At 38.1% G+C, this 13946-nt stretch overlaps 1 protein-coding gene across 1 annotated transcript in view; it reads left to right on the top strand.

The window, feature by feature from the left end:
* Positions 1-5134, top strand: part of Wif1 (WNT inhibitory factor 1) — a 62370-nt gene extending 57236 nt beyond the window's left edge. The window contains exons 9-10 of the mRNA XM_013020211.1: positions 682-777; positions 4312-5134. Of these exons, the coding sequence (XP_012875665.1) occupies positions 682-777; positions 4312-4433 (218 nt within the window). The 3' untranslated portion in view covers positions 4434-5134. The remainder of the gene's footprint in view (positions 1-681; positions 778-4311) is intronic.
* The last annotated feature ends 8812 nt before the right edge of the window (positions 5135-13946 follow it).

Below are 13946 nucleotides of genomic sequence, written 5' to 3'. Positions count from 1 at the left end.
GATTTCTTTGTTGCTTTGTATGTCCCTCCCCCACGGTATAACCCCTGTTTTCACTGTATTTGATGTTGGTATAATTTGTGGAGGGGAAGGGAAAAACCAAAATTTTAAAATAGGGATACAGGTGGACCCATTGCAACAATGAGATGTACAAGACGTTAAGTCAAAAAATGAACTTTACAATCTTGGCACAGGGGGGTAGGGTTGGGGGGGGTGAGGGTGGACGGTAGGAAAGGGGGGGAGATAGGAAGGGATGGTAAGGGGAAACAAAGGAGGAGGCAACAATGCTTGATAAGAAATGTACTCAGTACCTTGCCCATGTAATTGTAACTTCTCTGTATGGTATTTTCACAATAAAAAATACAATACAGCACAAAACAACAACAAAGAAAAATTGGACTTGGGGTGCGAGGGATGGGAGGATTGGAGGGGAGGGAAAGGGGGAGAAAAATGAGGGAGTGGGTAACAAGTTCGACAAAAAAATATACTCACTAGTTTACTTATGTACCTGTAACCCCTCTGTACATCACCATGACAATAAAATTTAAAAAAAAGAAAAGAAAAGAAAAAAATTGGGGGAATGAAGCCAAAACTAACTCAATTCTAAAGAACTACAGGTAAAGTAGCTGTGTGATTCTGTTGAAAAAGCAAAGCTCAGGAAACATTGACCTCTTCTGTTTCCAGCTGTTTGTGAGCCTGGCTGTGGTGCCCATGGAACCTGCCATGAACCCAACAAATGCCAGTGTCGAGAAGGTTGGCATGGAAGACACTGCAATAAAAGTGAGTGGGAAGGCATCCAAGGGGCCAGCCTAACTCAGACCATTTGCCATGTCACCGACAGCAGGTTCACCAGCACTGTAAAATAGCACCACAGATATTTTCTAGATTAAGTTAGTAACTCAAGTTGATTTGATAACACCGTATGTTAAAAGGGTTCCTCTAAAATTCTAAATCAATTATAGATCCAGAATGTATGATCACTGATTTTAAAAATTAAGACTCACCAACTTATATATAAAACATGACTTTTACTTTTTAAAATCTTTCAATGGGATTGTAATAATAGTGTTTTAAAATACTAGTGTGTTAAAAAGAGATCTTTGGAGGGAAAGAAATAGGCTATGAAGCTTTCTATGGAAGAGATGTTACAATGAAATTGCACTTTTTTTTCAAACATAGTGGTTACCAAGTATAAAATAGCTATAGTGATAAACCACTTGACTATTATATACGTGAAATTAAGTCAGTATTGACTGGTGTCTTCCATGCACTTAATAAGAAGCTAGGCATGGGTGACATATCAGTTAACAGGAAGAAAGGCCTTTACTTATGTAGTACCCATTCCTGTAAGGGGTAGCCAAGTAGCATGTGAGCATAACAGCACAATTTTCATGCCTGTGGCAGCTGGAAGTCAGCAGTGTATGTGGTCCACTATCTATTAAGCTTTGAGGAAGGGAAAATATCATTCATGCAACAGAAGTCCACCTTGTGCTTGAGTATGTTGCTCAAAAATAGTGGATACAGATTTACCTATCCGATTATGTCAGATCTATATTAGTGGCCTCCAAAGAGTGGTGTAAGAAGCTTAGTGAGTATGAATATTATTAGTTCTGATGCCAAAGGGTCATATTATTTTTTTCTTTTTTTCACCATTTATTAAGTGTTTTTAAGAGTTTTATTATATATATTTACATGTAAAGATATTTGACATAGAACTATTTGATTGAAATCTTTCAAATGTCTGTACCTATTTTACAATATTCACATATTATTGTTATAAATTTACATATATATGCATATTGGTTTTAAGATATGTGTGCAGATGGCCTAGGCTACACTAAGCCAGCGGATTGGCTGGATGATATGGGCTTCATTCTGTGGGAACTAGCTCCTCACTAATTCCTATGGGTGGATGGTATACCCAATAGAACATAGTTTTGAAGAAATCTGTGGACTAAAAGTCATATGTGAGCCCATCAGTTTGTTTTCCTTTTTCTTTTTTTGGGGGGAGGGGAGACGGGAACAAGCTCAAGGTCTTGATTTTGCTAGGCAATCATTCTACTATTTGAGCTACTCCCCTAGGGCCTAATGCTTTTTGCCTCTGGCTGGCCTCCAACAGTAATTCCCCTGCCTCACCTATGGGAGAGCTGTGATTATAGTTGTGAACCACTAACCTCGGCCTAGGAGACTAATCACTTCTAGAGTCATTTTTGTGAAGAATAGGCAAATCTTTTATGCCATCCTCAACTGGACACAAGCTCCAAGAATCAAAGTAATTTTCCACAAGTCCTTGGAGCCTAGGGTTGATTGGAAGTCATACTATATATGCCAGCAGTCTGTACATCCCAGATGTGAGTAACACATCTGGCTTAGTTGTCACCAAGAGTGATGAGAGGTTGGCATTGTTCCCACTGATGAAGACATTCAGCCACTCTTCCACAAAAAGGCAAGTTAGAGGGCCTCCTATAATAGACCAATAAGGGAATGAAGTTCTCAGGCCTACAGCATCCAAATAACACCCCACTGGAGACCACATGTTTGATCTACCATCAGAGTACCTCCTTAAATAAGGCATTGTGTGCCTCAAAGATGTCTGGTTCTGTATTCAAATGGAAGTGTGTTTCTCCCTCCTCCCCCCCCCCAAAGCCTTCCAGCTGCTTTATACATAATAGAATCAAGAGGAAAGAATGGGGCATATATTGACTAGAGGGAGGTGACAAGGAAGCTGTGAGGCACGGAACAGACTCCTAGTGGGGTGACATGTTGGGAGGTCCCCAGCACCAAGGCGTCATAGTGGGGAAGAGAATCCTGCAGATCCACATCCTGCTTAGGCTTTCCCTCACCAGCAGGGAGGGTGGGGCTTCATGAGTGGCACATCAAGCGGCATGGTAGGGATTTACTACAGAGCTTTGTCGGCTCATATTTTGACCATTCCATGAGCTACTAGCTTACATACTCACGATTCAAAGGAACACATTCAAGAACAAAGTAGTCTGTTCTCAGTAGTGAAACAGTATACTTGCATTTAAAAACCACAAGAAACAAACAAGATGACAAACTTGACTGGGATGCAAAGGAACATTGAAACAAACATTATTTTGTAATTAATTTTCATTTATTTTTATTAACATGTATTCATTACATAAAGGGATTTCACTGTGGTAGTTTCAAACATCCATATGATGTACTTCATAATCAAATTCATCCCATCTATTATTCCTACTTATCCTCTCACTTTTTCGATAGTTTTTTTTAAATAATGACATATTCTGTTTCAAACATGCATATGAAGTGCTTTGTTAGATCAAGACAATCAGCTTTAGGAAATAAAAAATGAACCATACCCCAAGCACTGTTACAAGTTCACAAGTTGAAGGAAGGGAGATCTCAAATAGTATAACTCACTATTAGATTCCACTTATAGTAAGCTGTAAATGGATAGATACAGTCTGCAAGCACAATTCACAAATCCCATTGACAAGGAGTCAGATCAGATCACAAGGTCTTTAATTCTTCTAAAATTTATTTTTGTGTAAGTGACATAGCATACTGGATCTTATGATCTATAATATGAATAGTGGATGGGATCAACATAATTGAGGCTGATTTTATGATGTAATGAAAAAGGCCAGCGATAAAATGTAGGATTAGTGGAAACCTCAGCAGAAAATCCTTACCCACCCTTGGGTGATAAACATCCATCTTCCATTCAGTCCCATTAATCCAACATCTACACTAAGAATTTCTATGTTTTCACCATAAAAAACTTATTTAAAAAAAAAGAATTTCTATATGCTGTGTACCAGTAGCTCCTGCCTATAATAATAGCTACCTAGGAGGCTGAGATATGAGGCTTGAAGTTCAAAGCCAGGCAGGAAAGTCCATGAGATTCTTCTCTCCAGTAAAGCACGAGAAATCCAGATGTAAAGATGTGGCTCCAGTGGTTAGAGCATCAGCCTTGAGTGAAATAGCCTAGCAAGAATGTGAGGCCCCAAGTTGAAGCCCAGGTAACAATGCATGTACACGTGCATGCGAGTGTGTGCGCGCGCACACACACACACACACACACACACACACCAGTTTTCATATAGCCAAAACATTTAATGAGTTCAGTGGGAGGCAGATTTGCTAGGTTTTTGTTAACAGAGCTCTTGAGTTTGCCACGTTTCTTAATTCAGGTAGCCTTTTGTGGTCACTGTGGTCTTCCACCCCAGGTTAAAAAGGGAAAATGGCCTTCATTTGAATGGTTAATGAAGAATCTAAAGAGCTTGTTTTTGTAGTTTCATTTCTTTTAAGCTGTGAATAATTTTGCAGGGTACGGAGTCAGCCTCATGCATGCCCTGAGGCCAGCAGGCGCCCGGCTTGGGCAGCACACGCCTTCACTTAAAAAGACCGAGGAGCGGCAGGATCCACCTGAATCCAATTATATCTGGTGAACTCCCGCATCTGAAACGTTTTAAGTTACACCAAGTTCATAGCCTTCGTTAACCTTTCATGTGCTAAAGGTTCAAATAATGTTCATTACACTTAAGAATACTGGCCTGACTTTTATTAGCTTCATTATAAATCACCGAGCTGATATTTACTCTTCCTTTTAAGTTTTCTAAGTATGTCTGTAGCATGGTGGTATAGATTTTCTCCTTTTAGTCCTTTAGGACAGATTTTTGTATTATGTCAGTTGATCAGGTTAAAATTTTTGTCTTTTCAGTGTGTAGTTGGAAGATATTTGCAAAATTACAATGGGGCTGGAAAACATTAGAGGGGTTAAATTGGGCAAAAGTCACAAATGTTTGCATTAGACAGGTAGTGCTGAAATTACAGAATTTCAAGTGTTATTGTCATTTATTTAGATACTTGTCACATTTTAACAATTGCTCTTATTTTTAAACTCTCATACAATATATTTTGTCCTGACGATTATAGCAGAGAGATCACTATTAAAATGAAATTACACTGTTGTGGTGGCACTTAAACAATATAATATATTGTAAACACAATGAAATAAGGAATATAATGTATGAAGTTTTTGCATTGGCTTGAAGCAATATAATATATTGTAAACAAAACGCAGCTCTTACATAATAAACATTTTATACTGTTTGTATGTATAAAATAAAGGTTACTGCTTTAATTTTCTCAGTGTTGGGTGGAATAGTCTATGAATTCTTGCTATCATATGACAGTGAAATTGGTTGCAGTTTTCAGGGTAGTTAATAGTTTTTAGTAAATAGAAAAGATAAGACATTCTGTTTCCCAACCCTGCCATTGTCCCTGTCTTTCCAGCCTTGTTCTTCCTTCCCAGCCCTTCATCTCCACTCAAGCCAGGCCATAGGGCATTCTCTTGTAACGGCCTTTATTGACATATACCACCATTTCTTTTCAAGTCTTCTCAGGCTAAAATATTAACTATTTGTTTTCATTTTCAGCTAATATAACTGAATACCTAAGACTGGGTGATTTATAAAAGAAATAAATTTGGTTACTGTTCAGAGGCTGAAGAGTGCATGATCATGAGGATGAAGCATTTGGGGAAGGGCCATCTTATTATATTCACACATGGTAGAAGACCGAAGGGCAAGAGAGTATAAGAGCATGAGAGCAAGATGGAGCTTAACAGTCCACTTTTAGGACAACTAACCAACTCCTGCATTGACAACATTAAGCCATTCATGTGTGCCCAGCCTATATGACCCTATCACTGCTTATAAGGCCCCACCTCCCAACAATGTTGTATTGGGAATTACTCTTTATTATTTAACTTATTGATCCCAAATACTTTTCATTAGTTATTTTATTATCCTATGATGTAAATATTATTGTGCCTTTTTATAGGATCTGGAAATCTAGGATTACACATTGTAATTTACCCAAGATCACACATAAGGGAAGGGCTTGAAGCTGTTTTCTTTTTTTTAATTTTAATTTTAATTTTTTGTGAACATACTGTACAGAGGGGTTACAATTACATGGGCAAGATATTGAGTACATTTCTTATCAAGCAGTGCAGCCTCCTCCTTTGTTTACCCTTCACATCCCTGAAGCTATGTTTTCTGACTTTAAAATGTCAATATTGTTCTTTCCTGCTTTGCATTTTCTTAGCAGATTACAAAACTCTATATCCTAAAGATTGATTTTTCAACATGTACTATTCATTTTGCCAAGGTAATTAGAGACTTTCTAAATAATTGAATATCAATGGGATGTTTTGTGCTAGGATGAGGCATGACCAGCTCTGTGAGCTAAGGAAATGGAGCATGGGTGAGAAGTGGGCAAGGAAGCAGAGTGGATGAATCTTTTGTGATGGTAATGGAGTATAGTGACCTTCTTTAACTGTCTGGACCACAGTGTCAATCTGTGGTCTCACAGACTTGGCAAAGCACATCTGGAGCCAGAACCAAGTTGAAGAACCAACTAATTTACTCCAATTTTTTTGCTAGAAATAACATCAAATGTAGAGTGCTTACTTTATTCTATATGCTCTATTTATATTGCTTAATGAATGACTCATAGAATGGCATCCATTCTATGATACATATTTATCTAAGTTGCCCCTCTCCAAATCATTTCAATTACATGGTCCATTAAAAATTTGTAAAAAAGTAGTCCTCCTTATAGCCACTGTTTATTTACAAGGACAACAGTATTGATTTGTGCATTATAGATGCCAGAAATGTTAAAAGGAAGAGAGAAATACGAGTTGACACTCTAATATCCTATCATGTACTCAAAAGACAGTTTTATGTACACCCTGAAGTGCACACACAGCTCACAGGATGCCCCAGGTAAAGGTGGAGAGATAATGGGATCTGAAACGGCTTTAGGAACAGAGAGGAGAGTGTGTACTGAAAGCAGATTTCAGGGCTAAGCAGGGGACCAGATGACGAGGTGGATGTGGGGTTCAGAATAGGGAAGCACTGTAACAGTGACATAATAACTGAGACAGGAAACCAAACAGGATAGACAAGCAAATGATAGGTTTGAGGATGTTGAGTTTAACATGCCTTTGGGACATCTTACCAAATGCTTGATAGACCATAAGAAGTACATTTAGTGGTTTAAGGCCAATAATTCGTTCATTTTTAGTCATATGATACATGAATAATACTAATTATATATTGAATCACTTTAAATAAAAATGCACATTGAAGCTTTATTTAGAGAGATGTCGTATTAGCCACTTATGTGTCATTGAATTTTTAGGTTCTATTATATAGTTGACTTTCTTTGTTTCTTTTCTGTTGTTGTTTATTTATGGAGAAGTATGGCCTTTATTATTTGGCAAATTGAGCATGGATTCTGCCCCTAGCCACCAGATGCATTATGAATCTTCATCCAAATTATATCCTTTGGTTATTTCATTAATTTATGTAAGATCATAACCGTGGAAGCCAGCTTGTAAAACAAATGCCAATAATTGCTATTTTATGAGATTCAGAATCAGTCTTGTTACTTTATGTGGTTTATAGGGAAAAAAGAGATTGGTGGAAGAAAAGGTATTTTCATAAGACATCTCTATGAAATAATTGAAGTCAGTGGGTGCATCTGGCTCACATCTGCAATCCTAGCTACTCAGGAGGCTGAGATCTAAGGATCGTTGTTCGAAGCCAACATGAGCAGGAAAGTCCAAGAAGACTCTTATCTCCAATAAACTACTCAGAAGAAGCTGGAAGTGCTGCTGTGGCTCAAGTGGTAGGGCACTAACTTTGGGCACAAAGAGGTTCAGGGATAAACCCAAGCCCTGAGTTCAAGCCCAGGACTATCCAAAAAAAGAAATAAGTAAAAGTACTAAGAAGTCAAGATAGTTTGAAAAGATGTACACTATTTGACACAATAAGATATGCAGAAAAGTGAGGTAGAAGGAAATAAAATTAAGACACAGAATGAGCCAAGGAGTAAGCTTAGCAAAAGGTGTACAGGCCTTGCACACCTGTGAGAGATGGAACATACATTTGGCTCTAAGCTGTGCTCCAACCACCTCAGAGAGAGAGCCATACCTGTTTATGGGCTCCAGACATCATAAGCACAACACAAATGAATTTCTCAGAAGTTCAACCACAGAAGCTTCTCCCATTAGAGCTGGATGAAGGTGGCATCACTTTAAGATAACCATCTTTGAAAACATCAATTTCCTATTTATTTGTGCTGGAATATAATGAAGAGGTGAATAAGAATGGCTGGTGACCGGATTTAGCTTCTCATCCACTATTTCAGATCATTTGTTTCTGGCTCTCAAAGTCTTCTCCACTTAGCAAACCAAAACTTAGTTAAGTCCAGTCACCCTACTCCAAGGGAAGTTTATTGAACATTCTGTTACTTGAATGTATTTTTTTGGAATTCTTACCATCATCCCAAGTGGCTTTTCAAGATGTACCCTTCAACGATAAATAGTATAGTCTTCGTAAAAGAGTATACACATTTTCCCCATCTCCATCCAGGGCCAGTGGTCCTTAAGATACCATTTTAGTTTGATATCCTAAGCATAACTCCAAATGAGCTAGTCTTTAAGTGAGCTTCATCTGCCATGGGCTCTCACGAAGATGTCAGTGCTCATTACTTCATGAGAGACAGACAGAAATCATAGAATCAACTGTTTCTTTTCATATTGTTCCAGAAGGCACAAATCTTCACCATCAAGTCCAGTTTAATACAAGCATTTCTATTCATGGTAGAATTGGGAAAAAGAATGCAGTGGTGAAGTGAGTAATTTTTAAATTGGTAAATCAGAAATGTGGCTGTTCCAAAAGAATTTCCATTGAATATCAGTTCTCAGGCTGCTGTGGTGGCTTTTGTTTGTTCCAGAGCTGAGGACCAAATTTAGGCCTACCAAATGCTAAGAAGAGCAAAAGCTTTTTTTATTTTTATTTTTTTAATTTTTAATTTTAATTTTTATATTTTTTATTGTAAAAAAATTACAGAGGGGTTGCAATTACATGAGTAAGGTAATAAATACATTTCCTATCGAGCATTGTTACCTCCTCCTTTGTTTTTCCTCTACCATCCCTTCCCCCCCATCTCCCCAACGCCCCCCTCCCCCCACCACAGGTTGTAAAGTTTGTTTTCAACATAGTGTCTTGTACAACTCATTGTTACAATGGGTCAACCTATATCCTTGTTTCAGCATTTCCTTATTTCCCTTCTCTTCCCTGAATTAGAAAAATGTTATATACAAGATGCAGGGCACCAATGTCAAATACAGTGAAAACAGGGGTGATACTACGGGGGAAGGACATAGAAGAGAAACAATAAAAATCACATAGTACATTTTAGATACATTAAAAAAACAAGTTGTATCGCTATCTTGGGGTTCATTTAATTTAATATCATTTTATATGGTCATATGTACATAGCTTTTGCCCTTTTCTGCTTGTCCTAGACTTATACTAGTTATTGCAAATAAGGGAAACCATGGGATCTATGTTTCTTTGGGCCTGGCTTACTTCTCTTAATGTAATTTTTTCCAAGTCTTTCCATTTCCTAACAAATGGAGCAATGTTATTCTTTCTGATGGAGGCATAGAATTCCATTGTGTATATATACCACATTTTCTTGATCCGTTCATCTACTGAGGGGCATTTGGGTTGGCTCCATATCTTAGCTATGGTAAATAATGCTGCAATAAACATAGCTGTGCTGGTAGCTTCAGTATAGACTTGTTTGTGACCATTTGGGTAAATGCCCAAAAGTGGGATTGCTGGGTCATAAGGGAGCTCTATGTGGAGTCTTTTGAGGAACCTCCACACTGCTTTCCAAAGTGGTTAAACAAGTTTACACTCCCACCAACAATGCAGTAGGGGTCCCTTTTGGCCACATCCCCTCCAGCATCTGTTGTTATTAGAGTTCTTGATTATAGCCATTCTAACTGGGGTGGTGGAATCTCAGTGTTGTTTTGATTTGCATTGCTTTTATGGCTAGAGAAGTTGAGCATTTCTTCATGTGTTTACTGGCCATTCTTATTTCCTCTTCAGAGAAGTTTCTCTTTAAGTCTTTAGCCCACTTATTTATCGAGCATTTGTTTCTTGGAGGATTTGTTGTTGGGGGATTTAGTTTTTTGAGTTCTAAGCATATTTTAGATATGAGACCCTTGTCCGTTGTATGGCTAGTGAAGATCTTCTTCCAATCTGTGGATTGATCTTGCTAGCTATGTCCTTTGCCATGCAGAAGCTCTGCAATTTCATGCAATCCCATTTGTCCAACCTTTCTTTGATTTGTTGTGTTTCTGGGTCTTTATTAAGAAAATTTCTGCCTGTGCCAATGAGCCCTAGAGTTTCTCCTATTCCTTCCTGTAATATTTTCAGGGTGTCTGCTTTAACATTCCAACCTCTTTCTTCAATGAAATAGAAGAAGCAACCAAAAATTAATATGGAACAATAAAAGACCCTGAATAGCAAAAACAATCCTTAATAGAACGAACAGGAATATCAATACCAAATTTCAAACTCTATTACAAAGGCATAGTAATCAAAACAGCTTGGTACTGCAACAAGAACAGACTTCAGGACCAATGGAATAGAACTGAAGACCCAGAAATGGACCCACAGACCTATAGCCACCTAATCTTCGATAAGGGAGCTAAAAAAAACTAGAATGGAAGAAAGACAGCATCTTCAGTAAATGGTACTGCGAAAATTGTTTAGTTACCTGTAGAAAACTAAAGTTAGAGTCTTATATATCATCCTGCACCAGAATCAACTCCAAATGGATCAAAGACCTCGAAGTCAAAGCATATGCTTTTCCACTGAGCTAAATCCCACTAAAGCCACTGGCACAACCATGTTTATTACAGCATTGATTATGATAGCCAAGATGTGTAATCAGCCCATAATTCCCTCAGTGGATGAATGGATCAAGAAAATGTGGTATATACAGACAATGTAATTCCACTCATACATTGGAAAAATACTATTGTGCCATTTGTAAGGAAATGGAAGGACTTGGAAAAATTATATTAAGTAAGCCAGACCCAGAGAAAAACAGCTTGCATGGTTTTCCTCATTTGTGGGAGCTAGAATGTGCCTATAAATTTATAAGTAAACACATTAGGTAGTGTGCAAGCAGTTATAAATGAATTAACTTAAGTATAATGGACTCTATGGAGAGTGCAAATAGTATAATTCTTTAGAAAGACTAAGTTAAAGGCCACCAAATAAGTACCAGGAAATGGATACTTATAAGATGGGGAGGGCCAAGAGGAGAGGAATAGAAGAATGAATGGGGGAAGGGAATAGAAAGCAGGCAAGAATACATTGTATATACCACAGAACTGAGGAAAATAAGGGAAAGGGTCAGTCAAAGGGGGCGAATATGTTGGAAGGATGGCATAAATTAAAATGCATTGTGTACATAAATTGCTAAGTGGCAAAAAATTCAATGCATGACCTAAAAAATAAGAAAAGTAAGAGAAGGGATGGGGTGAGAATGTTGAAAGGGGTAATACTGATCAAGAGGCATTGTATTCATAAACTGCTTTGTTGAATGTCAACTCCTTTGTACATCTACTCAATGATTATAAAAATATTCAAAACAAAAAAAGAATTTCCAAAGGCCATTACGAAGAAAGGAGGGAAAAAAGAAAACATGACTATCCAACGAAAGGAGTTTGTCACAATAATCCTTAGGCCATTTATACAACTGGTGCAAATATAAAAATTTAATAAGTACATCAAATAAATGTCCACCATATGGCTCAACATTAAAAAATAGAACTCCTTCACAGGAAACTGACACCATAAAACAAAATACTCAGGTGTTTTGTAAGATGTTTTTAAAAATGTTTTAAAGATCTTAATGCAAACTCCAAAGGTAAATTGATTTTGCACCTGTATACTGGTGTATTGTTGATAAGTATTAAAGATTAGAAATAAAAATTAATTTTTATTAAGACTTTGCACTGCATGATTTTTGTTTTCCTGCACAACATATTAACCTTTCTGATCTTGTTCAGCTGCTAAACTCAATTGACATTTCTTGCAATTCCAAGCCAGTGACAGGTTCATGGCTGGCAATAAAATGCCACTGAGTTGATAGATAATCCACAGAGGGACCACTGAAAACTGACTTCATGCAAAATGAATCCACTTTCTGCTCTAGAGGATATGACAACAGGTATTCTTTTGTTGAGCATTGTCCTGGAGCTATCATTAGCAGAGAAGAAAAAAAGGAAAAAGAAAAAGCAGAGACTTTGGGACCAAATATGTAATTTGAGGGGTCAAGAGCAAAATGAAAATAGAGGGGTTATTGTTCAAAGCTTATTAGGAATTTAAGGATAGTGATAACAGAGCATTGTGCCAGGCAGGTCATTCTTTTTTACATAGAACCCTGAAAAACCACACAAGTCACACACCACTGAGGTCAGCCTATAAGAAACAAGTTCTTATGCCCATGTACAGAGTGAGCATCCCCAACCCCCAAATTCTAAATATTCCCAGAATCCCAATAATTCCAGAAGCTTTTGGAGCATCAGCATGAGGTCCTAATTGAAAAATCTCATTCGTGACCTCATGTGACACATCTCAACCAGCACACTAAATACATTGCACAAAATTACCTCAGGGCTGGTGTGGTAGTGCATACCGGAAATCTTGCTAATTGGGAGGCAAGACCCTTTTTCAGGGTGTGTATATAAGGTGTATATAAAGCATTAGCTTGCTTACTTGCTTGCCTGCTTGCTTTTTCTTTCTCTCTTTCTCTCTCTCTCTGTTTCCCTTCCTTTCCCTTGCTTCCTTCCTTCCTCCCTCCCTCCCTCCCTCCATCCTCTATTCCTTCCTTCCTTATTTCCTTCCTTCTTTTTTGGTCAGGGCTTAAATTCAGGGCCTAGGTGCTGTCCCTGAGCTCCTTTTGCTCAAGGCTAGTGCTCTACCACTTTGAACCACAGCTCAACTTCCTGTTTTCTGGTGATTAAGTGGAGATAGGAATCTCACATACTTTCCCACCCAGGCTGGCATCAAACCAAGATCCTCAGATCTCAGCCTCATCTCTAGCTAGGATTACAGGCCTGAGCCACCGACACCTAGCTAAAACATGAATTTCATAATTAGACTTGAGTTCCAACTCCAAGATATCATATTGCATCTCTACTAAAATCCAAAAATCAATCTGGAATCTGGAACCCTCTGGTCCCATGCATTCTGAATAAGGATTAATGAACCTTGGCAAGGGGATTTAGACAAAATGGTAAACATCTTTCTCTGCTTAGGTGCTGGCCAAGTGAACTGTTCCTCACTTTCATGACTGACTCTAGTAAGCTAATCTTCAGAATGGAAGAATCATTTGCCATCAAACATATTAAGTCAGTTTGCCACTGCTGAATTTCTTCTGAATTAACATCACAAACACAAATGAATCATCACAAACACAAAAATTAGGAAGGAGCATAGGGGAAAAACTAAGGGGGGCAATCTATTTGCTTTATGTTTCATTTCAGTCAAATTCTTTGAACCTCAGTTTTTGCTTCAGAATAAAAAATTGTTATGTTTAAGTTCATAGCTCACAAGGGAAAGATATTTTTGTCATTCTGTGAACAATCCACTGTAATGAGAGAGAGAGAGAAACAGAGAGAGAGAGAGTAAGAGGAAGGGAGAGAGGGAGAGAGGGAGAGAGCGAGAGAGGGAGAGAGGGAGGAGGGATCATTTTAGGGTTCTTCTAATTTATGGCTGCTGTTCTTTATTAAAAGACAGAAACACAGAAACCTGGCTGAGCTGAGATGTCATGCCCGTGACAAAAAATAAGTTCATCCCATAGAAATTTAATTCAATGAGGAGCTATATGACACTTTCCAGAAACCCCCAAACAAATGTTCCCAACATCCCAATTAGTTTTGCCTCACTTCAGGGAACACCCAGGACTAAAAAGCAAGCCTGTGAAGATGACTCTTTGCTAAAAGTTTACATTTGAGGCTAAAACACAGCCTAACAGATTTGGGTAAGGCGCAAACACTGCCTCCCAGGTGCAAA

This window comes from Dipodomys ordii, unplaced genomic scaffold (genome assembly GCF_000151885.1).
Source record: "Dipodomys ordii isolate 6190 unplaced genomic scaffold, Dord_2.0 Scaffold3, whole genome shotgun sequence".
Lineage (NCBI taxonomy): Eukaryota > Metazoa > Chordata > Mammalia > Rodentia > Heteromyidae > Dipodomys > Dipodomys ordii.
The sequence above is the reverse complement of the archived record's forward strand: the minus strand, read 5'-3'. Positions and strand labels throughout refer to the sequence as shown.